Source organism: Buteo buteo, chromosome 6, assembly GCF_964188355.1.
Source record: "Buteo buteo chromosome 6, bButBut1.hap1.1, whole genome shotgun sequence".
Classification (NCBI taxonomy): Eukaryota; Metazoa; Chordata; class Aves; order Accipitriformes; family Accipitridae; genus Buteo; species Buteo buteo.
Genome location: NC_134176.1, coordinates 34,662,485 through 34,689,984, shown reverse-complemented (window position 1 = coordinate 34,689,984; position 27,500 = coordinate 34,662,485). Strand labels below are relative to the sequence as shown.

The 27,500-nt window shown below is 40.4% G+C and overlaps 1 protein-coding gene across 4 annotated transcripts in view; it reads left to right on the top strand.

Moving 5' to 3' along the window:
- MEIS2 (Meis homeobox 2) overlaps positions 1-27,500 on the top strand; it is a 174,205-nt gene that overhangs the window by 140,102 nt on the left and 6,603 nt on the right. For all 4 annotated transcript variants that reach the window (XM_075030375.1, XM_075030374.1, XM_075030378.1 and 1 more), the window contains exon 10: positions 27,468-27,500. This exon is cut by the window's right edge and continues 26 nt beyond it. In XM_075030375.1, coding sequence (XP_074886476.1) covers positions 27,468-27,500 — 33 coding nt within the window. The remainder of the gene's footprint in view (positions 1-27,467) is intronic.

Genomic DNA, 27,500 nt, shown 5'->3' with positions numbered 1-27,500 from the left:
CATGTTTTCTGCTATTTAACTAAGTGGGTAAAGGGGACGCTGCAGGAAATGCTCATTGTTGAGCAGTAGGCGGTGCTCACAGTTCTGGGAGCTCAGCTTAAGACTGTTTTCTGCCTGACAGGGCAAGACCCCTAGACAAATCACTGGCTGGGTCTATGGTAGTTGGCAGCCATTCAAAACTGGTTCTCTGCCAGCAGTATTACTAGATAGCCAGACAGATCAATTCACTTTTACATTCCCGCCATTATTTATAGCACACTGTATATCTGCTCTTGCTTATGAACTAATGATTAGCAAATACAGTACACATAAAACATAAGCATTTGTTCTGTGGAAGGCTTTCTGTTGCTGATATTGCAGATAGTTTTACAGGTCACAGAGCCTTAAAAAGGATTTAAAGGGCATGTCTTGTGTAACATTTGTTCCTTTGAAAATGATGCTCCCTTCCTATTTTTGTGTAATTGAAGAGGATAGAAAGGTTTACTTGCTGCTTATGTTTCATTGAATGCTTGCATTTCCCCCTTCTCCTACAGACTTCTAAGGAAAACACATAGGAAGAGAGACTTATACAGTATTATTTGTTATTTAAGAACTGTAATTCTATGTAGCACTTACGCTTTTTGTTTCAAAAAGATCTATCAGATTGGTAAAAACAGCACCACAAAATAATACCCGTTAATCCTGCTTACATTTTAGAAGAAGTCAGGGCAACTGTAATTTTGTGAACTGTAGGGAAAGTCAGATGATTTGAAAATTGGTGTGAAAATACCATACCTTTACCAGACTCTTGTGGCTGTTAAAATGCTAGTTATAGCATTAATTGCTTCAGTTACTTTTATTTCTGAGCTAGAATAGGGAAGGACAGCCCAAATCTAAGGCCCCAGCTCCAAAACAACATAAACCCACCGAATTTTTAAAATCCAGATGCGATCCAAACTTACTGGCCATATTAATCCCTGGCATAAACACAGCAAAGTAAGTGGGTCTGCACAATTTAAAGATTTTTAGCTGATCACTGCCACTGGTCTTACCATAAGATGCTGTGAGGTAGCAATGCTTATGTTTATTACACAGAGCATTATTTCCCTGGAGAGTTCACAATAAAGTGGCAAACACACTTTCATTTCTCTGAAAAGAAGTGCAAGCCTACTGCAGCATGTGAATGTCCAAAAGTTTCAAAACCTGCTCACGTTGGGCTGCATGAATTCAAGGTGTACTGCTGGTTGGAGAAATGTCATATAATAAGGAAATCTGGTAACTTGGTTTCCTAAACTGTTAGTTAGCTGACACTTCTTTGGGATGGGGTGTGGGGAACACAACGTCAATATATTCTTAAGAAGTTGTCCCCTTTCCGTTTGGCAACAAGTGCACCAAAACAGCCGCCTTTGTAGCCCCAGCTACCTTACTGTCACCCAGGTGCTTAAACTGAGGTACCCTGAGGGTATAGTGCTATGACAGGTGCTTTCCAGGACACTGACACATGTTACCAAATAGCAAAAATTAACATCAGAATAGTAATCAGCATAACTAAACCAAAGTGATTTATATCAAGTGAAAATCTGGCCCAATGAAAAAGTAAAGATAGAATTATCTTTTCCTGCCACTTAGTATCAAAAATAAGTGAAGAGGAAGAATAGAAGAGCTTGAAGAAGATAAGATCCCTGAAGGGCACCTGCTCTGGTAAAATCTTTCTGCTCAGAAAGATGGGACTAAAGCCGATTTGTGAATGTTTTGCACCTTGTGTGATCACCTCCCTACTCAATGCATACAAAAGCCCACAATACCTATTAAACAAGGAGTATACCAAGAGTAATTTATACTCCCTTTGTATTGAGTGGTGTATGTACACAAGATGTGGGTCAATGAAGAATTTGGAATGCTGGCTTGGCAAAAATCTTCCCGAGTCAGAATTTTCAGAGGCAGTCGTGTCTAGTGGCTAGTATACAAAAGTGAACAATCCAGAATGATAGACCTTTCTACAGCTGTCTGAAAACTCAACCGTCTTCCTTCTTCTGTTATTTGGAGGAAAAAATTGGAATGGTGAGCTCATTAGTTAGATGTTACCAATGATAAAAGTCCACTGGGAGAAATGTGAAGATTTAGATTGTACTTTCATGTGTTTTTATTCTTATCCACCGAAACCAAACAGAATCATAAGAGAATGATGTTAAACTTCTGCTGAGTATAGGTTAATTTAAAGATGGCAGAAACAAGAAAATTCTATGTTTCATCTTAAAAACTGCCAATGGAAGCAGAAAGAGATTAAAAGATTTGGATCATGATAGAAGGGCATTTATGTAGAATCAAGAAAATTACAGTCTAGAATGTGCTTGGTGCCTTAAGTAGATTGCAATCGTTCTTTGTTTTCTCCTGGCTCTATCATTTTTCTTTTTTTTTTTTTTTCTGTATTCCTTACCTAAATTCAATGACTGATGTAAAACACAGTCCATACAGAGTTTCTCAAGTCAAAATTCCATATTGCACTTGCATAGTAGAAATCTCTTCTTGGCCAAGACTATTGCTGAGGCAAGCCTTATTAAAAATTCATTTTTCATTGTGGTTTTCAAAACGTTGCATTTTGAAGGGGTTTTTATATACCATCTTTTATCAGACAACATAAAATATACTGTATTCCACTTGCTTGTTTCAACATAAATCAACCCCCCAAAAAGTTTCTACAGCTCTTTACATTGTCTGGCCTTGTTCATTTGTAAGCCTGCAAGTTTAATAGAGACTATTTTCTCTGTGTAGGAAGAATATACCATTTTACACGGAGAAGAAAACATTTTAAAAGCAACACTACATTGCAAAAATGTATATAATTTACGTTGATGTGCACGGTGTCCTGTAAGCCAGACAGTGAGTGCTTTGGAATACGCTGGGAATATTTCTGTTTTATACATTCAAAAAGAAATCAGGATTTTTCTATTAACTTTACAACCATGTGGAACTTCCTTAACACTGTACTCTTTTGTGAAGGTCTTGCGTGTGGTGAGGTCTGTCCATTTATTTTTTCCATTATGTCCTTCTCCCAACTTTTAACTTTTCAGTGCCTACTAAAGCCCAGTAGTTTAGTCAATGGGTGCTATAAAAGGAGGAGAGAAACGAAGGCACAGTAGTTCAGAGTTAATTTCTACACAAGAGAACAATATTGCTTTCTGGAGGGAAAGACGAGTCCTGCTGACCCCTTGAAGGTCTCATTGCTCAGATCTAGGGGGTAAACTCAGGAAAAAGCCAGTCATTTGGTTCCAGGTAAGGTCTTTTCTCAGTTGTTTGCTGTACATTTAGCTCCCTCATTTCTCAGACTTTACACTCTTTCTGGATGAAAAGTAGATGCCATCTTCCTCACAGATACCTTGGGTGTTTTTCCTGAGGTGAATCATTAGTTTAACATTTTTTAATAAAATTAATGATGAATGTCTATGGCCTTAATTATAATGAGCTAAAATAATTTTATTTAGAACCAAAAATTTTCACTGTTGCTGAGTATTCAATTGCTGAGTTTAATCAAAGGCCACCAACACAAAGCAGAAAATAGTTTGATCCGTAAAAAAAAATGAGATGACTGTTGGCTGACTTGTTCATGAACAAACACTCTCAGAACCCATTCTTCAGATGAGGCCTAACTCCATTAGGCTGTCATAGCACCTGCCTAACTCTCAGTCATGTTAATGAAGTTATCCATGTGCTTATAGACAGGCACATGCTTAAGTAAACTGCTAAATCAGGGAGAGCAAGTCTCAACAGTCTTTGGCACATCGAGGTTCTGGAGGGTTGTGTTTGCATAAAAGCAGTTCTGAGGAGGAGCTTTATTCCTCAGCCACACGACTTAATGTTTATTTTTACATGTCAAAACTCCCACTTAAATGTAAAATTTTGTTTCTCTGCAAAAAACAGAGACAAACCCAGAAGCAGTGCTGTGGTTTGAGTATCAGTTTGGCTATAACATTTCCTTCAGTTTTGAAATATGACATGATGGTAATGCAAAATTACAGATGAGTCCAGAATCACTCCATGAACTCCATGCCTTTTACTGAGAACTAGTCCAGGACACCTAATTTGCAGACTTATTAGTCATAATACAGCAGCTCCTAGAAGATCCAGCTGAGATGCAAAGCTCACTGTGGGCAGCATCCATGTAATAGTGGGTCAATTTCAAATGGCCCTCACATGCTTTTATAAATACCACAAAGCACATGTCTGTTTTAGGTACATGGATAGCTTTGGAAATCTGTCCCCTAAATTATTCAATCATCTGACAAGGTTATAACAGTCTGCACAGCCTTTCTGACAGTAAGTATTAGCAGTGAAGTCAGCAAGTGGATTCACCATGTGAACAGCGTAGTTACCAGACTGCAACACTGAGATGGAGCTGTGTGCTTCCACAGAGGTGTTAAAACATTAAGTAATTAAACACTGAAGTAATGAAGGAAAGCTGGTGAAAAACTGCAAAAGCTATTTTTTTGAATCTCATACTAATATATTTTTGTGCTATATGACAATATATTATAGAGCAAGATAAAAGTACATAAAAATATCATTAAAATATGTTAGGCGGAAAAGCATAAAAATAACATAAAAAAAATCTTTTTCTCCTAAATATAAATACGCTTTGCTGCTTCATTGTCTGACTTTCCCAGAAAGTCACACTGGGGCACTATGTAGGTAATGTAAGTGAGGCAGTGGTTGGGGGCTGGCAGATTTTCAAAGTGGTTTCATTCCTTTAGTGTCCCCTTCAGATTGTCCATGTTCCTGTTTCAAAGCCTGTTGAAGTGAAATGGAGTTTTTCCACAGATTTCAATTTTGAATTTTGAATCAGTCCTCTAATAGCACTTGCAATGTTACTCAAACAGCATTTGCTAGACAATACATAGAGATATGGCAGCGTTTCCTGAAAACTGGGAAGGAAAGGACCCTTGTTGCCAAGTTCAAGGACTGTAGCAATTCCTGTTCATCTCTTCCTTTCTTCATGTGCCTTGACATGGAGAGAATAGCAGGTGACTGCAGATACCTGCAGTAACACCTGTAACACCACAGAGGTATTATAGTCCTCCATACTCTTCACCAGCACGTGAAATCACAGAGAGGCATCTGTAAGCCATACTACAAAACATGTACCTGATATAGATATTTTATGTTGACCTCAGGGCACAAATTTTGTGACTGTATACTCCAGTAAATTTGGGGCATATGAATTGTCTCCAGTGTATTTGGTGACTTTACCATTTACTAATTTAAATGAACTGTGGTATATTAGTAATGCAGGGTATACCACCACAGAAACGATACCTACTCCCACAGAATCTCCTCCAGCAATGCCCGTACCCATGTTTTCTTGATGCTTTGTCCCTAATAGTCTGCTCTGATGCTGACTTTGCACAGCAATTTACTTCCAAGAAATAGTCATTTAAGGGGGTGCAAGCTACCTGAAACATGAATTGTACCAGTGGAAACACAGTACTCTTTGCTTGCATTGGCATGCTCAGAAAAGGGCACCAAGATTCTTGTCTCCATCCACTGTAAAACAAGCAAATAACATCAGTGTCAAATAAATCAGAAGATGGTCTGGCATATATGCTTCACTTCTGCAATGAATCTCCAGGTTGAAGGAAAATGGCATGACAATGAAATAATGATTGTTTTGAACAATTTTTTTACTTATAACGTTCAAATATATAAAATAGTTTTCTTTAAAGGAAAAAGAAAATGGACACATTGATGTTTACTACTTATATCTTTCCTCCAGGGTCCAGTAATGACTGGGCCTGCAATTTACATCCTGTAAAATATAAAATTTTTGGAGACATTGGTCTGATGACACTCCTCCTTGTCACAAAGTAAATGAAGACAAACTTTGTTGATGTTGAGAGACTTTACATAGTGCAAAACCAAGGAAAATTAGACTTACTATTCCTGTGATAGGCCTGGAACTGGGTTCCTGAAAACAGCTGGATCCTGACACTTCAGCTCACTTCCACCTCTTGTTCTTCTGTTGGCCGCTGGCAGGTTGCTTCTTTCACTGGAAACCAAAGTGGATTGACTTTGGTATTCCCCTCCGTGGTGTTCACTTCATCAGACAGCTGATGCGATCTCTTTTCATTTGAGCCACCTGTTACAAAGAATTTCAAGTTTATTTGCGTAATAGGAAATGTATTTAAAAGAAATCCAGGAAAATAGGCCTGGATTAAAACTAAATAGAGCTGAGGTAAAGCAAAATGCACAGAAGCTTACATATTTCCTCATCATAAGAAGATGAAAATAGTTGTTTTGCCTGCTGCCACAGTTTCTGAAGTCTACATTAACATTCTTCTCTTTTTTAAACCATGGTCTCTAATAACTCCTACTCAAACATGATAGTGAAGATATCGCATTTTACTGTGCTTTGGTTTAAGTTGTGCTTCCTCAACACAAAATGTGGGTTTGCCCACAAATGTATTTAAAAAACAACCAAACACTTCAGGTGTCCCACTTTCCTGTGCACACTGTAGAAGTACATTAAGTTGCCCCTTTATCTGTATGTTGTGCCCTCCCACATTCAGTAGCTGATTTTTTTTTCTTTTTGATTGTTGGGTTGGATTTCTTCTTGCTGTCTGCAAAGGTAAGAGATTCTTTATTGGGATTTTTTTTTTTTTTAATCCTTCTCTTTCCTCCCCCTTTTCTAAGGGAGGCATTAACCTAGAGAGTCATGAGGACATAGTAATTTGTCTGTCTACCACTTTGGTACAGTGTTTATCTTATGGATAAGGAAGTATTTCATATATCAAAACATTTGCAATTTCGGCCGTGAGTTCTAGTCCGGTTCATATAAGCACTTGCCAAAAGTCAATTACCAGCGTTTGTTCTGTGGCTTGTGAGAGGTGAATTGGTGGGTCTTGGAATACACATCATACAGTCAGAATTAATTGGCATCCTCTTTGGTAGTCCCTTAAGAGAGACTGCTAACTGAATGGGTCCTGAAATTGAAATGTCTATTTTTTATTTAGAAATTAAATATATGAAACCAAAAGCACAGAGTGAGGACAACATTCTTTTTGTAGATTTTCCAAAAGCAGGAAATCCACACTTAGAGGAGAAGAAGATAAAGATGATAATAAAAAAAACCCCTAGACAACAATAATCAATTAAACACTCAAAAATAAAGAAAAAAGAAAAGAAGAAAAAAATTCATCCAATTCAAATGGCGAGGTAAAGTGCTCTTTTATGTTCCATTGCGCATCCGGCAGGAACAATAACATTCTTTTGAGAATCAAAACTGAAATCCAGGCATTTTTAGCTCACAGGAAAATATGTGTTTTGATTAAGCATTCATATGAGATTAGAATTCTTAAATATTGGGCTAATTATCCAACATTAAAAAAAAATCTTAGAAAGACTTCTGAAAAGTTACATGTGAATAACAGTTGCAGAAAAAATTGTAAACCAGACTCTAGCAATTGTAGTTAGCGCAATCAGGCCCTCAGCCATCATCAGAATTTCAATCAGAGGAAGGTAAATCCTGTGCAGTGTAGAGGCATGGATATATTAGTATCCAGACATTTTTGTGCCCTTCATTGTCAAATTGTCTCAAAACCAATAGAAAATGTATCATGACAACATAAGGAAAATGAGAGGTGAGATGGGGAAGAAATAATTATTAATATCATTAACCGATAGGAAACTGAGCGTCAGGTAGACTAAGGGCTTGATTATTAGTAAAACTGTAGGAATAGCATGGAATATGTCTCTGAGGCATAGCAAAAGCAGAGTTTCCTACTTTGCCCTTGCTCATTAAGGTGATATGTATTCATTACTGACCACTATCTGCTATAGGTTGCTATCATTTCAGTGCTGGTTGTTTCCCTAGCTTGAAGGAGGTGTGGGTGGAATAGGAGCTAGTTCTAAACTCTACTCACTCCTACTCATTCTTTACTTACTTGCTTCTGAAAGAGCAAGTCTTATACCCTCTCACTTCTTTTCATAATCAGAGTAATCATCTACAATTAATTGGTTTATACACATTAATAAAGAGAATATGTGACAGATTCAGAAACCAGACACGATTCACTTGAACCCAGACCCCTACTTCAGTCCATAGTCTGTCCTTCCTTTGTATTGTCACCAACAAGACTAAAATAGGCATCCATCATTCTCTTTCCAGGTTCACCACGGTGAGTCAGAGTTTGCGTCCCCTAGGATTTTGCACTGTATGTTTGCACTATCCAGTTTACAAGCTGTTATTTTAGTAGGTGGTGGGACATTCGCTGGTAGATTATCCCCTACTCTTGCTGAAGGATGACAATGATGATGTATTAGGTCTTTCCTCTTTGTAACTACCATGATACTACCATGAGCAAGTATTCACTTCACACTTCTCTTCCTGATAATCTATTGGTATAGATCTGTGGTTTCCTTTTAATGTCTGGTTCATTAGATGGTATAAATGTGTGTAGCATTTTTAGCTGTGGTCGAGTAAAGCAGGGAATGTCGAGGTTAAGGTTTATTATGACTGTCATGTTCAGGAACGGAAAGCTATATACTATTTCTGCTCTGAGTCTCTGCACATAACTCCAATTGACACTGGAGTTACACATTTGCCTGAAAGCTGTTTATCGCCCTGTGAGTACTTGCTGTTTCTATGGGTGATCAGGACAAAATAAATCTGAGTACCAATTATTTTAAACCTCCTTGAAACTTTCTGTGAAGCTGGGTTAAGGAAATGATGGCATAGTATTTAGGAACATAAAACCCAACAGATAATAGCTCTGTCCCTAAAACCACACACACACAGACATTACTTTAAGAATATTCAACAGTGTCATTTATTATGTAGAGGGCACTATACAGTTGCCCTCCCCTGACACTAGCAATACAAGTGCTTCATGAGGGAATAAACCCCTGAAAGCTTGGTTGCAATTTACTTCTTTACTTCCTGCACATAGTAACAACGATAGTTGGATTGAAAAGCATTTTAAAATTCATAAATATATAAGTAGCCATTATCTAGTGGCGAACATATGTCTGACTATAGGACCTGATCCACTACTCAGTTACTCCAGTTTTAAACTAATGTAACTCCATAGTAATCAATGAGGGTGCTGGTGTGCAACTGAAGTAGCTTAAGGCAAATACGGTTTTGAGTACACGTAGGGGTCATTTTGGTTAAAAAGAAGGCCACCATTTTCATTGTGTGTTTATTTTGGGTATCTTAATCCAAATGGCCAGATAAAGAGGCACTCAGAATAACTGGATACTTTTAAAACCTGTTTGTATTGTGACTGACAAAAAGCTGAGCATATTTAGCTACATGCTCCTTTTACAGGGGAAAACAAACATGCTGTATGTTTTTTCTCCCTTTTCCTGGGGTAGAAATTTGTTTTTAAAGTAATCAAATTTAGCTGCTCAGTAAGTTAAAAAGTGATTTCAGATGGAATTTGTTTTGATGGTTAAGACAAAACTTCATAGAATGCTTAATGGAAAGTGAACAGGATGATCTTTATCATTTATATGTTCATAAATGCAAACAGTTTTAGGACCAGAAGGAGACCATTATAGCCTTCAGTCTGAGCTCTTTTCTCTTCAATTTCACCCAAATCCTCTCTGCACTGAGCAGACTTGAGTTTGGCTGAAGTTGTTTTGTTTTAAAAAAAAAGGCATACCATCTCAATTTTTCTGAAAAGCGTTGAGTCCTAAAGTGTTAATCTTTACACTGTGTATTACTAAAGCAAGTGTGGAAAGCAGTATCAGTAATTCACAATGCTAAGTTTGTATAAATACAACAATCCTCCACGCTGCCCCCCCAGCTCCTAAACAAACCTAGCACTATAGCCCAGGGGATGAACATAAGAGTAACACAAGGCTCTGGTGTTATTTGCACCCTTCTGATAGCTAAGCTTTTGTGGAAGGTCCACTGTGGAATTTCAAAATAATAAGCAAACTTGCACCAGACAAATAAAGTTGCATTCCTTTACATTTTAGATGTGAGAGAGAAAACAGATACAGTGCTGTTCAATCCTTTATCAAGGTGACACAACCCCAGAAAGCTTTGATGCTGCCTATTGCAAACCTCATGAGGATTTGAGTAGGAAACAAAATCTGATTAGTTTGTTTGACTCGCCTTTCTAACTACATGCATTCAGAAAGGGTTTCTGTACAATTCTCTTCCCCTCTCTTTATTGTGTGGTTTGCTTTGTTTGCTCGAGTTTAAAACTGCCATTACGTGAAAGTGTTGCAAGTATAAATAATTTAGAAGATAACTCTGTGGGGATACTAATAATATGTCCCTGCTTTTTCTAATAGCAACTCATTACGGTTCTGAGAACTAGTATTCCATGGGAATGCTTACACAACATCACTGTATCACGGATATTGTAGATGTTGACAATAAAATAATTTTGACACCTATTTAATTAAGTGTATTTTCCTTTTTAAAAATGCCCCTTTTGTTTATGACTTGCACCACTGCTTTAAATTCTCTAAAAATACCCAAAGGCTTCTTGAGCGGACAGATGGATGGACAGACAGATACATTCATCTGGTTTTATCTATCTTAAGTGTTTGGACATAATACTTTTCCCCAATAAGAAGCCACAACGATACAATTATCTAACAATGCACAATTACTTCTAAGGGAAATGTAATCAGTTAATAGATGTCAATAAAGACAAATCTGCAAAGGTAATAAGTGGGTCAAACTCAGAGTGTCCTACTCTGTTCACTCTTGTTTAAAGGAAAGAAAAAGCTTTTAACGGGGCCTCTCTTACTTTTACCCCATCATTTTATAAATTGCTTTGCCAACCCTTCACAGCAAATAGTAATTTCAAGTAGGCCAACATCAAGCTCAGGTTGTATGCACTTAGTAATGATAATGTAGCTGCCCTTTCAGGAGTCAGTAAGTCCAACAGCTGAGGGCTGGGGGGGGGGGGGGTGGTGTCGGGTTTTTTTTCTTTTTTTTTTTTTCCTTTATTTTCTGGTAAATGAATGGGTGCTGTCAGTCTGAATGACTGTTGCTTAGAGGAATCAAGCTCTTTATCGTGCTAACCTCATCCTGGGGTCTTTTGGAAAGTCATAGGGCAGGCTAGCACTGTTTAAAGCAGTCATAAGTGAAAGCCTACTCGGTGCTCCGCACACAACAAACAGCAAGATGTAGTGGCCACCCTCTCACAAAGATGCATACTATTTCAGGACTTGGATCTTTGAACTATATTATGGAGAAAGATACTGATTATAGATAATCATAAACTGTTCAAAGCTATGTTGTTTTGGGTTTTTTTAAATGAACATTTCAGAGCTTTATCAGAACCATATTCACATCTTCTGTTCCAAAGTGTAGCTACATTGTGATGAGTCTCAGGGCAAATTATTTAGATGTTAAAGGATGCATAGTCCGTTCAAACAAAACAAAACTCAAGAACTGGGAGAAAAGTATATTTATCATTTAAAAATACTGTGAAAAGCTTCACACTAATGACTGTAAGGAGTTAAAATTACTGATGAGATGGAACAAGCCACAGCTGCAGCTACTGCAGAGATTGCTTGGCTAACAAACTATTACAATAAACAGAGCATTGTTTAAAAGAAGTTTGTGTTTTAGATAGTATCATTTTATATAGGTAGGTCTATAACCTGGTGAACAAAACTGACAGTGAACCCAGAGCAACATTAGCCTCTCAGACATTCTTAAATACAAGTCTTATTCCTCTATACTCCTCTACGACTCCTCACACATTTATTCCCGCTGCCCCAAATCCACATGCATCTCCTATTGTTGCTCTTTCTCTCACATCTCCAGTGTCTGCCTCTCTTCCTATTTCCACTTCAACAATGTCTCTCTTTCTTCTGCCTTCAACTCTTCTCACCTTGACTATTGTAGTTCCCCTCTCTCAAGACACTTAAGTCCCAGCTCTTTATCCCCCCCGCTAATGTGCCAAATGCTGATGCTTCCTTCACACACACACATCAAAATCACCTCCTACCTCCTACTTTAGGCACTTCAGCAGCCTTCCACCATCCTTTTCTGGATCAATTTCAAAATTGTCTTTTTTTAAAACAATGTCAAAACCTACTTCAACATAGATGTCTCTTTTTTTTTCATATTCTTCTCTCTACTCTCTGTCTAATGCTGCCCTCCCCTCAGTTCTGCAATCTCAGTTGAAAAATCCTTCCTCTCTACCATAGCTCCCATCTAAAGAGCCTTTCTGTATCATTGGCTAGCCATATATTTTCTCCTTTGCCTGTACATACCTCTTAATTTCTCTCCATGGAAACTGGTTTGGGACTGAGTTCATGAGGAAGATTAATACTGTATGGCATGCTTAAGCAGTTATTATAGAACTGTGCTATATTGGAAAACCAGAGCATGATCTAGGTAGCACTTGCGATAAATTTGGCAGGATAATTTTTTTTTTTTTTGTCCAGATGCAAAACATGCCCACAAAAATTTTCACTTACCCATTTTTTACCTGTATTTAGTACCCCTGAAAATGAAGCGTAGGCACCCATCTTAGCTGCATATCTTTGCATCAAATTTGTCCTAGCAATGAGGTACTTGGAACTGTGAGATTTCTGTTTCAAATTAGGATGTGGAATTTGACATTATGATGCTTTCATATTTGTTGTTTTGTAGACCCTAGTTTCTTGGACCAAAGGAAGACCGGTCCTCTAGAAACATGATTTTTTTTGACTGTGAACACATGTATTAGGCATCAAAAATTAGACAGCTAATTGGACCACTCATCTCAGCAGAACTGATTGGTGGTTAAGGGACATACATAAAATACAGCTGGATTTTTCAACTCAGGCTTCTGTCAAAACCCATTTGGAGCACTGAATTTTTCTTTGGCTATTGACCACTGTATTTGTTTGTATTTATTTCACTGACTCACAGAGCTAATGCATTTCCTGAAACGCCTCTGAGAACTCAGGTGAGACACCACAGGCTATGCTGTCTTAGGCTAGAATTTACTAGGATTAAAGCAGATGTGGCGTTACTAGGGTCTGCTAAGCCTCATGTGATTTATAAAGATATAAAGTATATCTTTTATGATTATGATGATGCTAAAAATTTTGTGGATGATAATATAGTCACACTGGAAAGACTGAATATAACAACTGGGGGAGAATCAAGAAAAGGAAAAGGAAACTAACTCTCCTTTACTAGTTCATCTGAATGGGTGTCTGCATTTGTTGCTTTTATTATTCTGTTTTGCATGGATGCAAGTTTACAAGTTTACATGTATAAAGGCATATTTGATTTCTAAAATAGTTAAATATTACAGGATTTTCACTATCAAATTAAAAATGTGTATTGTTCCTAGGAATGTACACATGCCGTTGATAATTTTAATAATTCAAAGTAAAAAACAAAGAATAACATTCTCTCTTCTAACTACTGATTTATCTTCCTATATTTTCTTCAGTTTGGACACTGAATTAGAATGAAAATAGTGGGTTTATTCTATTTAATTTCTTGTCAAATTTAAATTCTTACGCACACAAGCACAATTCTGAACTACTTTGCTTGAAGATGCTGCCTGTGAATTTGGGGCATTTTCTTCTCTTTTTGCATGCTTTTTTTGTCTTACATAATGTTTCTATTGACCTTAGATTTTGTGTTTCTTTCAAAAGTTGGTTAAAGATGTTCTAAAACTTGGCTTGAACTTCTTATGAAAGTATTATTATAATATTGGCTTATAAACAAATTAAGCTACAATAAAAGATGGGTAGGATATCCTGTTAGATATGTATATCATTTGAGTTGCTTACGAATGTCAAGCACAAACCCTGGAATCTTCAGTTTAAGCTAATCTTTCTCTTTAACCATCACTGAATTATCCAGCAACATCACCTAGCTGCTGCTAGTCCCAAGATGCCTAAAAACTTTTGGTCCACATATACTGGTTTCCGTTGGTGAGCATGCACAAAACTGCTTAGAATGGGATATAACTGAGAAACTTGGAACTGTAACCCTAGCAGTACTGAAAATTGAGATATTGTCCTGACCATGGTTATTTTATATAGAAAGGACCTCCAGGAGAGTGTAGGAACACTAATACATATATGGTGATAAATAGACAGTAACGTGTTCCAGAGTGAGACACAACTTTCAACGCAAAATCAGCCTTGCCTCAGTGTATCTCCCCAGGGGCCAAATCCAGGCAAGGTTCTTGTCATACATCTGCCATACCAAGCTTTACACAAAAGAGGCAAATGGGTAGAGGGAGTGCTATACTCAATGGCTCATTGGCTAGAAAATTCACTTGTTAAATAGGATATATGTTTGCAGGTCTTCTCTTCGTCGTGATTTAAATCAATGTCTTACCTGTTCCAAGTGAGTTGAGTTTCCCAATCAATGGGCTATTGAACATACTGCTCCATCTTTACCCTTCTTCACTATCACGCCTTTCTTGTTCTCCTGACTGCCAGTTCTGTTGTGTATGTAACGACTAGTCAGTAGAACAGAATTAAAGAAGAACAACGGCTTGACTGTACAGCCTCTTGGTTAGGGCTCCAACTTCAGGTGTGTGAGAGTTAAGTGCTGGTTAATTATGACTGTTTAATTACTTACTTCGGGTGGAACATCTTCAGAATGAGAACTGAAAGGGCTTTGTTCACTGTACTGAGTACCTGGGTGATTCAGATATTCTTTCAGGACGTGACGGACCTATGCTCAAGTCTTTGTTCCAAATCAAGCAGGATAGGGAGGCAAAACTTGATCTCCTTCTTTCCAGATAAATAGTCAAATAATTATGGTGTCAGCTATAAGGAAAAGAGATCTTTATCTGTGTTGTTATAAGAAAGAATAGACCTGTCCTAAGATGTCTGTCTCACTAAAAGGATCCATAGGAATCCTGACTGGACATAAGTGTCTTCCTCTAACTTGGAGACAGAGCACGGTTATGGCCGAAAGTAACGCACTGTTAGGATACGCATATACACAGCAGCAAAAATTATGACAGGATGAGGCATTAAAAAGTAGAAATCTACATGCCTAAACAATTTAGGCACTTTCACTGTTAAGTGAGGGCTTTATTTTTTTTTTTTTACAAAAAATGTAGTTAGGTATCTAAGTCCACCTTCTGGTGATTCCTGGAACATCTAACCAGAGACAGGAATTTTCTTGGGAGCAGATCACCTACAATTTAGGCACTAGTGTCAACATTCCTTTGCTAATATTGCCTTCTAACTCAGAATTTCACTGAACATTAGGATTAGCTTTACAGGGCCTATGATGATTTTGATAATAGGACTTGGTCATTTTGAAAATTTTCCGTATACATCTATACAGTGCTTTACTAGACCAGTTTGAAGTGCTCAGCATTGTTGGATACAGCCCTGCAATTACCAGTTTTGTGGGCTCAAATGCAGGTTTATACACATATTCTTAGATGCCTTCACCCCTACGCAGTGCAGGAACAATTAGTGAAATTCTCCTGAAAATTAAGCCTCAACACCCTACCAGTCAGAACAGTCAGAGTTAATACTGAAATCCATCAGCAACCAGTTATTAAAATTATGTAAGATCACACACAGAGTTTCCAAACTGCTCTCATAAAGAAAGATAAATATTAGATAGGTTATATAGATTGGGTTTCATTTCATAACAGATATCTCAATTGTATGCAAAATGTGGGATAGTGGAACACATTACAGAACTGGACAGTTTTCATTAAAGAAGTATGTGCTCGGTTTCAAGTTTCTTTTTGTGGTATGATTTAATTTTCACATGAGATATTCAAGTGGCAGTGACTACATTAAGAGAGACTTCTCCAGCTACCCCTCCTTTAACACAGGAAAGAAAAATACATTAATAGCCCCCTTTTTAGCTGGGGAAGCCAACAACAACTGAAATGTGGCGCACTTGAGCACAGGCTCCACCAATTCTCTGCTCTGCCCATAAGCCAGCTGAAGACTGAAATCGGAGGAACCCAACCTTTCAAGTGCTTCAGAAAGCCCAGTTTCTGTCCTTAGCTTGTTCAGAAGAATGAAAACAGCAGAGAGAAAAGAAATGGTGTAACGTTCACATATATGTCCTCAATCATAGCATATCTGGCCATCTAGGACCCCCGCAGAGCACCTAGCAAGCTTTATCACTCACTTGCCAGCTGTACTTTGCAATTATCTCTGGTGAGCCAGCAAGGTAGGCTGGGGAGCAAGAGCTGAGCCCTGGGGGAGATGAAGCACTGGTCAGAAAGTATGGGAGCCTGGGATATGGAGTGATAGGCTGAGGAAACGGCTCCACAGAGGTTTTTTGATTTTTCCATTCCATGATTCCAAACCAGTTTGGCTTACAGTAACTAAGACACAAGGATACATGGAAACACATTCATATACTAACAAACTCTCAAAAATGTTTTTAAAGCATTTTCCCCTGATTCCTGTGGGACAGAGAGAACACAAAATGGGATGAGACAGAGTAAAAGCTTCACCAGTATGACACTGGGAAGATCTGTATAATTACCTCTTCATTTTAGCACACTTAAATAGTATAGCTGTCCCACACTGGCACTGCTAATACCTTCAGTCACTGTGGAGCATGTATTCCGTAACATGGCAGGCTGCACTCTCATGGTGTCTGTGGTCTTGACACATCTTTAGCTACTAAGCCATTAGACTCTCTGGTTTGATAAAGTCTTGCCACCAGTATTGGAATAATTAAAGGGAAAAAATGAACATGGTTCTGCATCTACAGAGAGAAAGAAGATTTACATAAGCAGAATCTCCAGTAACCAGACAGTGCAAAGAGCAAAACACAAGGGATACCAGCATGTAGGTATGACTTACTGAGAGGTGATTAGGTGTATCTGGATAAGAGCTATAACATGGGAGAGGGGGGAATGTATTTATACATAGTGTATTATTTATGCCCATTACTTCTAATTGCCTAACTAGTTCTCTTTCCTCTCACGTATACTTTAGTACCCACCAACCAGAGAAAGATGTCTACAGCTAAATATCTGCCAATTATTATGGACTTTTGCTTAATATTCTATTGTTCCACTGACAGCACAGTTTTTAATATATCATTTTATACTATCCTGTACATCATCATTTTCCTGCCTCCCTTAGGGCCCTGGCTGTAATAGTTCTTATTTATTTCCACAAGCTAACATATATGCAAAAGATCTTGTAGTCATGGTGTCGCCCCCACCACCCTCACCTCTTCCCATCTTTGTTTTTGTAATCCTTTTCGTCTGTTTTTAAAGTTAGAGTATAAAGAAGTGCGAACACAGCATGTGTGTAGACACATACCAGGGTCAAATACACAGCTTGCTGTGTGGTTCCCTTCTCCATCCGTAAACACAGAAGACACTCCTCTCCCGCTCAGCAGCGTTATACTGCAGCCTTTTCTTGTAGCCTGTAGATTTGGGTTTTTTAGCTAATAAATTTGAAAACAGATCAGAAAGGAAATAAAGGAAAACTCCCTCACTATTCCAATGGGTGAGGCAGGAGTTTAACAGTCCGTGTAGTGACTGATCACCTCACAGAATCTGCTCAGCACCTTCTGAGTCTAAGAGAACTGAATGGAGCATTGACTCTGGGCTGGCAGTGCCGCAGTCCGGTGAGTTGCATCAAACGCTATTTCTTACCGAGCACTTGTTTTGCAAAATGCCTTTTCTGAGGAGAATCTGTAACAGTATAAGCTGGAGGTGGCTGCGACTGCATCGCTGTCTCTGAAACAGAACAGGCATCTTTAGGATCAGTGGTTCTCAAACTTTCAGCAGTGTGTTTCTATAAATACATTTTGGCTGTGGTTTTTTTAAAGTGGGCTCTTCGGATCCAATTTCCTGAGGTCTGCTGGTTGACAGGTAGAAAAATACATATTTTTTTCCTTCAGATTTTAATAACAATGAAAAAGTGTACAAGCTTCATGGTCAAGACAGGACAATGGGTACAAAAAAATTGTTATCTTAAGGCAAAATTTACTGTCAGGGAAAATGGAACATTCCTTCTGAACTCACGAACTGGTAGTGCATGTGCAGGTTGGTTGTAGATGGTTGCTACAATAAGGCTTCTTTCATACAGGTGTGTTTATGCCCCAGGCTTGCTGGCCACAGTCCATTCCATTTACAGAAGCTGAATTAAACAATAACTACCGCATTGCAAAAAGAAGAAGGAAAAAAAAAAAAGGTGAGCGTCAAAGGAGATGCCTGAGAGCTTTGTTAGGGCCAAGAAAAACCCTGTTGCAGTTGTCAGAGCTTGTTGATGTTGCAGAGAACGGCACTTTTTTTTTTTTCTGCTGGATTTTGTGGTTCTGCCTTAGGAAAGAAAGTAAAATAGAACGGAAGAACAAAGTCCTACTCTATAAATCAGCAGCTGCTCCTTGCCAGATCAAAGGAGTGACATTTTTGCTCCTGGACTACTTGTCCACTTTAGGTGCTTGACAGACAGCTAACAGCTGGCCTGTTACATAGTATAGGAGAGTTGGGCTACATCTTCTTCAGAGTAGATGACAAGCTAATCAGAGATATCCATAGCACAGGACATGTGAGTGCACCTTGATCTCTTCAAACATACCCAGTACATAATTGCTAAACACCTTTATGCATTTTTGGCAAGTTGCTACTTAGGTAGTTTCCACTGAAAAGTAAGAAAGAGAATTAGTGCCTTAATCTAATTTGATCAAGCAAGTTTAACAAAGGTTAAATTTGTTGACAACTCTCCTTTTTGGGACAGTTTCGAATGGGCTAAAAAATTTAATAGGAATCGGTTCAATAGATGTGTAAAATACTTCAATGTGACATTATTCGAAAACTACGCCTTTTTAAAAAAAAAAAAAAAGTTACCTAAAATGAGGCCCTCAACTCTTACGTGAGAAGCTAGGTAGGCTGATTGTGTTTTCAAGACTGCTGGACCCGCATTGGTTTTGAAAATCTTTTCCTGTGAGTTTAAGATGATAAATTAACACATCTTTAAAGGCATGAGTTACTTAAGATTTTATAGGAGATCTGTTATCTACCTTTAACACGGGTGTCTAAGTCCTAGCAAATCAAAGCGCATGCCAAATTAGCTAAAACTGTATTTAGCAACTCCACAAGACGTACGTACACAAACCTGGAATTTTAATGTCAGTAGTAAAAATTTCAAAGTGATTCAGTTTCTAGTTGATTCCCATCTGCAATAAATCAAGCACAGGATGAGGTTATATACTACAGCTTATGTCTATTGACTCTGCATTTTATCTGGAAGATATGAATAGCTAAGGAAGTATGTCTGTTTGTCTCCTCCCTTCCTTTCAAGCGTCTTTAAAAGACCATTTTTACGGTGTGTGATAAATAACCATGTACGAATAACCCGACGGCGCTCGCGGAAGAGTAACAGCCACGGCCGCCGCTGTGCGCTACCTGGCTTCAGGTGCCACCGCGTGCCCCGAAAGGCCTTGGCCACCCGCCACGAACCCGTGGGGGGCGAAGGGGCGACGCTTTCCCGCTCCACCCGAGGCCTCCTCAGAACTCGCCAGGAAACCTGCGGGCGCGGGGCGGGAACGCCTCACCGCCTTCACGCTGCCCGCCGTGGGGACCTCCACCCGCCCTCCTGCACCGCGGGCTTTCACGCCGCGCTTGTCCGTCCGTCCCCCCCCACCTTCGCCCCGAGTAACACCAGAGCAGGGCCGGAGCGCTACCTGGCTCTCCGGGCGTACCGCCGCCCCTGGGGCAGCGGCACCCCCGGCCCCGGCCCCGGCCCCGGCCCGGCGGCGGTGCTCTGGCCCCACCTGATGGCTCCCTGCTGCACAGCGGGAGGCCTCGCCCGGGGCCACCGGAGGCTGAAACTCGGGGCGAGCCCGGTTTTGCAGCAGGGAGTGGCAGCTCGTCCGTTGCCAGCACTACGGGGTACCGACCCCGAGGGCAGGCTGGCTTTGGCCTCGGCGCTGGGCCCTCACGGCGCTGGGCCCTCACGGCGCTGGGCCCTCACGGCGCTGGGCCCTCACGGCGCTGGGCCCTCACGGCGCTGGGCCCTCACGGCGCTGGGCCCTCACGGCGCTGGGCCCTCACGGCGCTGGGCCCTCACGGCGCTGGGCCCTCACGGCGCTGGGCCCTCACGGCGCTGGGCCCTCACGGCGCTGGGCCCTCACGGCGCTGGGCCGGTGGCAAGGCCGAGGCAAGCAGCGGGGCGCGGGCCGGCGGGGCAGCCAGCTGGCCACGGGGCCTCCGGGTTCGTGGGGAGCACCAGCGAGCCCCGGCTGCGAGCGGGGTCTCCGGGACGTCCGCCTTCATTGTAGGGGAAGGGTCCTGCGCGCAAGCCCCTGCCCCAGGAGGGCAGGCGGGGTGGCTCCCCGGCGTCTGTGGTGCAGCGCAGGTGCTGCCCGTGACGGGCACCAGGTCCTGCCTTGGCAGAGACGAATCATTTGCCTGCGCTCCTCAGAGGTAACCTGGTAACCGAGAGTTACATGTTTAACGAGAGGGATTTTCTCTGAGGTGAATAGATGCCGGTCTTGCCAGTTCTCATGATTTTATCACAAGGCTCAAGTTATTTCATGTTAATTCGAGGTCCCAGCTCCAGGAGACGATGGTTACGTGAGAATCTTTTCAAGTAAGTTTCTGGATTTTGTGGCTGAGAAGAGTAGTTTAAAAATGTGGCGCAATGACTGAAAAACTCACAAAGTAAACACCGAGAAGAGCGCTGTTTAAATTTCTGATTTTTTAGGACAGCCTCACAGTTACGGGACAGGCAAATTCATGATTTCCAACAATTGGCAGCTCCAAGTGGCATAACGTATTTTTAGGATCTCCAACATAAACATACAAGATGCGGCAGAGGTCTTCGGGACGGTTAGCGCCTGCCTCGGGCTGCCTCAGGCACCCAGCTTCGTTGCTCTCTATCATCTTCTGGAGCCTTCTCTCTACCAAACGCGGATGCTGACTTGGGTCTTCTGAATCACACCTTTGACAGATGGGAGATGTCTAAATTAGCTTAAGAAAGTCAATTTAAACAGCCCATAACCCCCCTTCTCTAACAAGGCTGTCCAAAACTATGTGAAGTTTTGTCAGGGAATAAACCTGCCTATCCCTCCCTCTTCCTCTCAAACCCAGTCGTGTAAGTGACTCCATTTCTCAATATTCATGACTTAGGGAAGCTTTATTGAGATGGCTCATTTCCAGGTGACTAACTCAGCTTTTTTAATTTCTTATAAGGAATGCTGCAAATAAGAGTTGGTAACCAGGTGCGGCATAGATTCAATGAAGCATAAACAAGGGCTTTTTCAGCTATTTTTTACACGGGCATACAGAAGGATGCCTAAACCTAATTCTGTCAGTTTAGAATACATGTTGGAGGGAGAAGTTAAATAAACTAAGATAACTAGATTTTAATTCCTCAGATAAAAGTTTGGGTGATAGGCAAAGACTGCTGTAAAGGTGGTGGTGGGGTGTATATTGATAAAAGTGTTTCTGCAAATTAGTCTTTTCTAATGCATTCTTTCAGACTGCTCTGATCTGCTCAAGACTTCTGAAATGGCTCTTTCAGCCTGGGAAAGAAGTAATTTTCTAGGTTACTTATGAAAACATTTTTTGTGACTTAGATATTTCATTGGTTATTTTCCCTTCCAAATTAGGGCATTCTTGCGCAACAAGGAATGAGTGTAGTATATACTCTTGAGCTAAACACTGACATGTTCGTAGTCCAAATACTGACATATCATTTAGGCAAAGATTTATTTTCCCATCCGAGGTAAAACGTTTGGATTATTTTTTAAAATGCATTCTTAGGCTCTTACTCGGCAAAACATAGAAGCAGGTGCCTAAACCCCATTTATTCGTCAAGCTCAGCTCCCGTTTACGTCGGTTTAATAAGAGCCAAGCTTCTCATCTAGATTTGGCAGGTTTTTGAAAAATCTTGCTAGACTGTTCTCCTGGGTGCCTAAAAATTTTGAAAATTAGGCTTTATATTCAGATGACAAAGTAAACCATTTTAACCCTACTTTATTGTTGGTTTTGTTGTTACTTTTATTATTTATATGACTAAGCCTGTGACAATGTTCATGTGGTATCTCTGTTCTTTTCAAGTGAAAGAGCAGAAGTGTCTTCCTGAGCTAAAATATAACTTGGGGCAAAACTTTGCTTGTCATTAATCCTTTTAGAGAACTGATTGTGAATTTGTCTCGCAAATTTGTTTATTTCTCTGTTTTTCACGCGAAGAATTGAGAACCCATTATGCAGTGGCTGCTTTGTTAAATAAATGCAATAGTTTAACACCTCATTTTCTGGGATGGATATTTTAAGTGGAAATTCAGATTGAAGACTGATACTGAAAAGTTTCAAGTTGTACGTTGTGGCTCCATGTTGTTCTTCAGTTTCCCAGAAGGAGCAATCTGCTCTGCTGGGGGACTGGTTCAGTTTTGCACCAGTTCATCTCACAGAAGATATTAGACGTATAGAAAAGTGACTGGAGTTAAATACCACTGTCTGCTTGAGTTCAGATTAGACCCTAAGTTGGGGATGAATTGTAGTTTCCTAAGCTTTCATGCACTTCATCCTCCTGAAGCAAGACCTGTTGTGACCCTACGTACTTGAAGTGAATTTTCCATGATAGCCATAGAGTAAAGCTGGAGATGTTTCTAATTCAGATTACCAATCAGTACAGCCACTAACAGTTCATTTCAAGAACTAATCTTACGCAGATTCAGTTGTGGAGTGGTCACAGTGTTCTGAAATACATGTACAGTATGTATAAAAAAGACAGTGGAAACAACAACAAAATTATTTTTGAATGTACCAGATTTGAACAAGCAGACAAAGAGATCTCTACTTGCTATTTATTCTCTTTTGCACTTTGCAGAAATATCTCTCTGTGATTTTATCTGAACATTATTTATTATAAAAATAAAATTTGTTATGTAAATGTGAGTTTAACGTCATTTGATATGACTTGAGATAAAATATGATAAATATATAAAGAACATTAATTACAGGACTTCCTGTAAAATACAGAATACATGTTTATTTTGAACAAAGAAAACCAAGGCTCTATTTGAAGAGATGCAATTAAATGCATATATTTAGATTATATTGTCATGCTAATGAGCAATGGTAGGAACCAATTAGGACTAGGGCTACCAAATCACCAGACTACACTGCATATTCACTAGTGTACCTTTACTGCTGCTCTACTGTTTTTTGCTGGAAGCAGATAAAAATGAAATTACTTCTTTTAAAAGTCCATCTTGTTGTGCATTTTCAGCCAAAACTTGTTCGTTGTGCTTTCGTAAATTGCCCTACAAAAGTTACCGAAACTACTTATGTGAGAAAGAGAGACTCTGGCTATAGGAAATGTATGTGGCTGCTTTAGGTAGCAATTAAAGAAAAATATAAGATGCAAAAAACCCCTTCTTTCGATTCAAATGGCTATTGTTTGAATAAGCGGGGTCGGTAATCTGTCATTTGCAAAATGTTGGAAGTGAGATTTTCACTAAACGTACTATGTCAATGACATGTATTTCTCAACATTACACACCTCATTTATCATTCTGGAATGAGGACCAAGCACCATATGAATGTAGAGTTTGTAAAGGTATCGCCTCACAGCCCCGGAGGCTGATGACCCCTCTTTATCTACACAGCAGGTAAGGCACAAACAGTGGCAATGTGAGCTCTCTTTGCAGTCCCCTGCCAGTGTGCCTGACTGCTAAGCTGGGGAACAAAGGAAAGATAGCATATGGATAGCAGATTGTAGGAGCGCTGAAAGAGGACTGAGGAAATCTATGTTGGGTGTGTGGCTCTGCCAAAGATCTCTTGTATGACTTTGGCCTTGTCACTTAATCTCCTTCTGTCTCCGTTCCCCTTTGCAAACAGGGAGAAGGTGTCTCTCCTCTCCCCCAGGCTTTGCCTGGAAATCTGTTCAGACCCTGAGTTCTCTTGGACGGTGTGCTTGTGCAGCATGGTGTGGAGTAAGACCGAGCTTCATTGGGTCCTCTAACTGCTGCTATCATCCAAATAATAGGAATTACTATTAGCAGAAGAGTAACAAAGAAATCCATGTCTTGTTGATAGATTTTACTCATCTTTTCAGGCCGTTCAATCTTTGGCCTCTGGGTGAAGGGTATGAACAAGGCAGGCAATTAGTTTTAGGAGCAGAGCTGTGAATTCTTCTTTTACAGGGTTCCAAATAATGCTGGAAATAGTGTCACTGGTGTTCTCTTTTTTCACCTGTCTCTTAATGCCTTTTGAAGACATTTGTGCCAAAATAACATCACAGTGTTTCTGCAATGCACGAACTGAAATGCTGTGTAAAAGGCTGTCTTTTGCTTTACTTTGGCCCTGGAGACAGCTCCCTGAGGGATTCGAAAAATGCCCTCAAAAAATGTAAAGGCTAGGGCAGGGACTATGGTTTCTACGTCTCTACTATGCACTGTGCATATTTATGGGGCAATATGAAGAATAAACAATAATCCACAAACACTGCATTCTGTGCCCTTGTCTACCAATTGTGCTGATGCATTACGTGATGTATCTACTGCTAGGGAAACTAGGATCTGATTTTTAGCTTCACCTGAAATGTATGTCTGTTTTGCACCTGAAATTTTGCAAATATAGATAATTTCATTTGTAATTTTTCAGACATACCCACTGGTGGGTATCAGTGATGCTGTTTACGGACAGGAGTTTTTCAGAGGAGCTGTAGAAGTGGAATTTCAAAGTGATATGGATGCCTAAAGCCTCTGTGCTCCTATAACTTTCTAAGTATATGACAGTGTATCTTCTCTTCAGTCAAAGTGTTGCTGGTCTAGAGGGCATGATTTGCACCTGCAGTTATGCACATGTGCAAAAGAAAAATGGAGAAATAATGAAATCAGAAATCAAACCCAGGCACCATTTTTTGCAAGTTTTACTGGACACATGCGATCACTTTTATCGCTCTTTTTTTTTTCTGTAGGGAAACAAAGATTGGGAGAGTCACTATTAGGACTTTAATTCCCATTTCCAAAACAACTAGTGAATTGCCTCTATGTAGAGCTCATAGTGAAAGGCTGGCTTTATTCACATCAGCAGAGTAAAATAAGGCCAAGCGCTTTTGGGAGTGAACGGCAGGGCAAGATTGGGTTTTCAACACCCGTCCCCAAAGGCTTACTCTGTGGTGGCTGTCGAAGAGGTAAGGCTGGAGTGGAGCGTCCCAGTCGGCGGCGTGCTCACGGAGGTAAAGCAGTTGTCACCTGAAACCCTTCAGGACTTAGAATTTTCTTAATGCTCTGCCTTGTTGTGCGAGCCCATTGAAAGAACACTTCAGAGGGCACCCATTTCTTACTAATGTAAACTTTCTGAGGAGTATCCAAAGATATGACCTCTGGGTGAACCTTTAACCTTCCCCTTAATTATTTGTTTGAAGACAGTGTCGAGTTCTCCCGCTGAGAGCCAAGGCCCATAATGCTTCGCAGCCCTGTGAGCCGGGGTGTGTGTGCAGGGAAGTGGAGAGGGACATAAATAAGGGGACCACCAGATGTAAATAATAAAAGTCATTGGGGTTTAAATACAAAACGAAAAAGCAATTTGGTTTCCCTGAAGAGTGGCCTGATTGAAGAAAAGGGGTTAGTAAGACAGAAAGTGTGTGCGTGTGGGGGGGTGTTTCTGTTGTCTGTGATTTTTACAGGCCTAAATAAGCATTCATTCCATTCTTTAAAACCTTGCCATCTGTATACACCATTAGAAGCTCATAGGAGAAGAGAAAACAGTCTTATCAGGCTTTCCTGTTAATCTCTATTGGCCTTAACTTTAGCTGATAAAAGGCGCGCTGGACAGAGGAGGTTCAGGTCAGGCTCCATTTGGCCAGCGCGGTAACGTTACTGGGAAGTAGCTCAGCAAATTAAGTCCTATCGGGGACCTTTGTCTTTGAGGACGGAGACATGCCTCGAAATCAGAGCGCTGGGGCAGGAGATGCCTTCGCTGTGCCACAGTCAGAAGGGAATAAACAAGTACGCCGACTGTGTCTGAGTTTTTATTTTAATACCTGAAGTCATGACTAATTCTGAGGCAGGGTGACATTTCTGACAACTGAATTATACTTCTCCTAAAGAATAAAGAATGTCTTTTGGATGTAAACAGAGAGATGCAAAAGAGCCCTTTAGTGTTACTTGTAGCATTTATGCATCTGTCTAATGAAATTTCCACGACTGTGATTACGGAAGATGCAATCGAAGGTGTGCCCGTCCTTTATTATCTGCGGAGGAATTTAACCGGGGGGCGGGAGGGAGGGAGGGAAGCGTGACAAAAGGCCTTGCGGAGTTGATGCTATATAAAGGCTAGCAATTTACTAAATGAGCAGATGAACTTAGTTTTCAGTTAACTGACTGAAAGACTTTGCTAGGCATTGGATCGGGCCCAATGGCAATTATTGGAGGCTGTTTTGGATGATGGGCATGTTAGTATTTCTGAAGAGGATTAAACACTAGTATTCGACTTCATTAGCACTCCTTAAGGGTCACCAGCCGAAAGCCTGAGCTGTGAAATAGCACACAAAACCTGCGCGAAGGCTCCAAAGTGTTCTCAAACACAAAGAGGGGGGACAAAAACAAGCGTGGCTCCTGAGTGATAGAAAATTGCCCTGTTTTGAAAGAAATTCTGGGAATAGGCGAGTTTTAAAATTATTTGAGGGAAATGAATTTGGCTTAGCTTGTGCCTATGTGGATCGCTGCGCATTAAGCTAATAAGAAATATGCAAGCACTTATTTTTGGATTACCAGCAAAATTAAATCCAGGCTCCGCAGCCAACTAACTGCCTTTACCAGCGCTCAAAAGCCTCGGCAACCGCCCCGGTTTGAGATAAAAAAAAAAAAAAAAAAAAGGTTATTTCGGGCCTAATATTAACCACATGTACCTGCGACTGGGGGTTTCTAACAAGTTGAAAGGTGCCTGAGCTTCGGGCGGGCGGTCGCCTTGCGCGGGGTGTCCCCGCTCGGCCGCAGAGGTCGGCCCCAGCTGGCACTGACCTCCGAACGACCCCCGCCTTTCCAGGCGCCAACCGCAGGAGTTGCAGAAGAGCAGAAGTCTTTCTGGGCCGGCACTTATTGCTGCTGCGCTGGTGATAAAACTTCAGACAGCCTAATTGATGGCTTTGCTGACCTAACGATACCTTGTGAAAGCACGGAGTGGCAAAGCCTGGTCCTCATTTATGGCCAGCTGCAAGGGTAGCTGGATCCCTAGGATGGAAAGGGAAAAAAGAAAAAGTCTCCCAGCCTGTGAACTTTAACCAGGTTCCGAGCCATTCGAAGAAGTTAAAGAAACAATTGTCTTTTAACACAAGTTGTCGGTCACATTTACTTGTTCAAAGCCTTCTGGCAAATCCAGCTTTAAGCTGGCTAGTAAGATAAGCGTGTTACCGGTTACAATTTCTGAGCACTTGGAGGAAAATCCTTTAAAGTGAAATTATACTCTGTTAAAAAAGCAACACGAAGCAAAACACGTTGCCGCGCCACGCTAAAATCCTGTCAGTTTTCAGGCAGAGGTGTTCTCAAAACACAGAAGCAAGCTGATGAAAGGACTTCTATTCTTTGTATTCTGTTGCAGGTTTATTAATGCCAGAAGAAGAATAGTACAGCC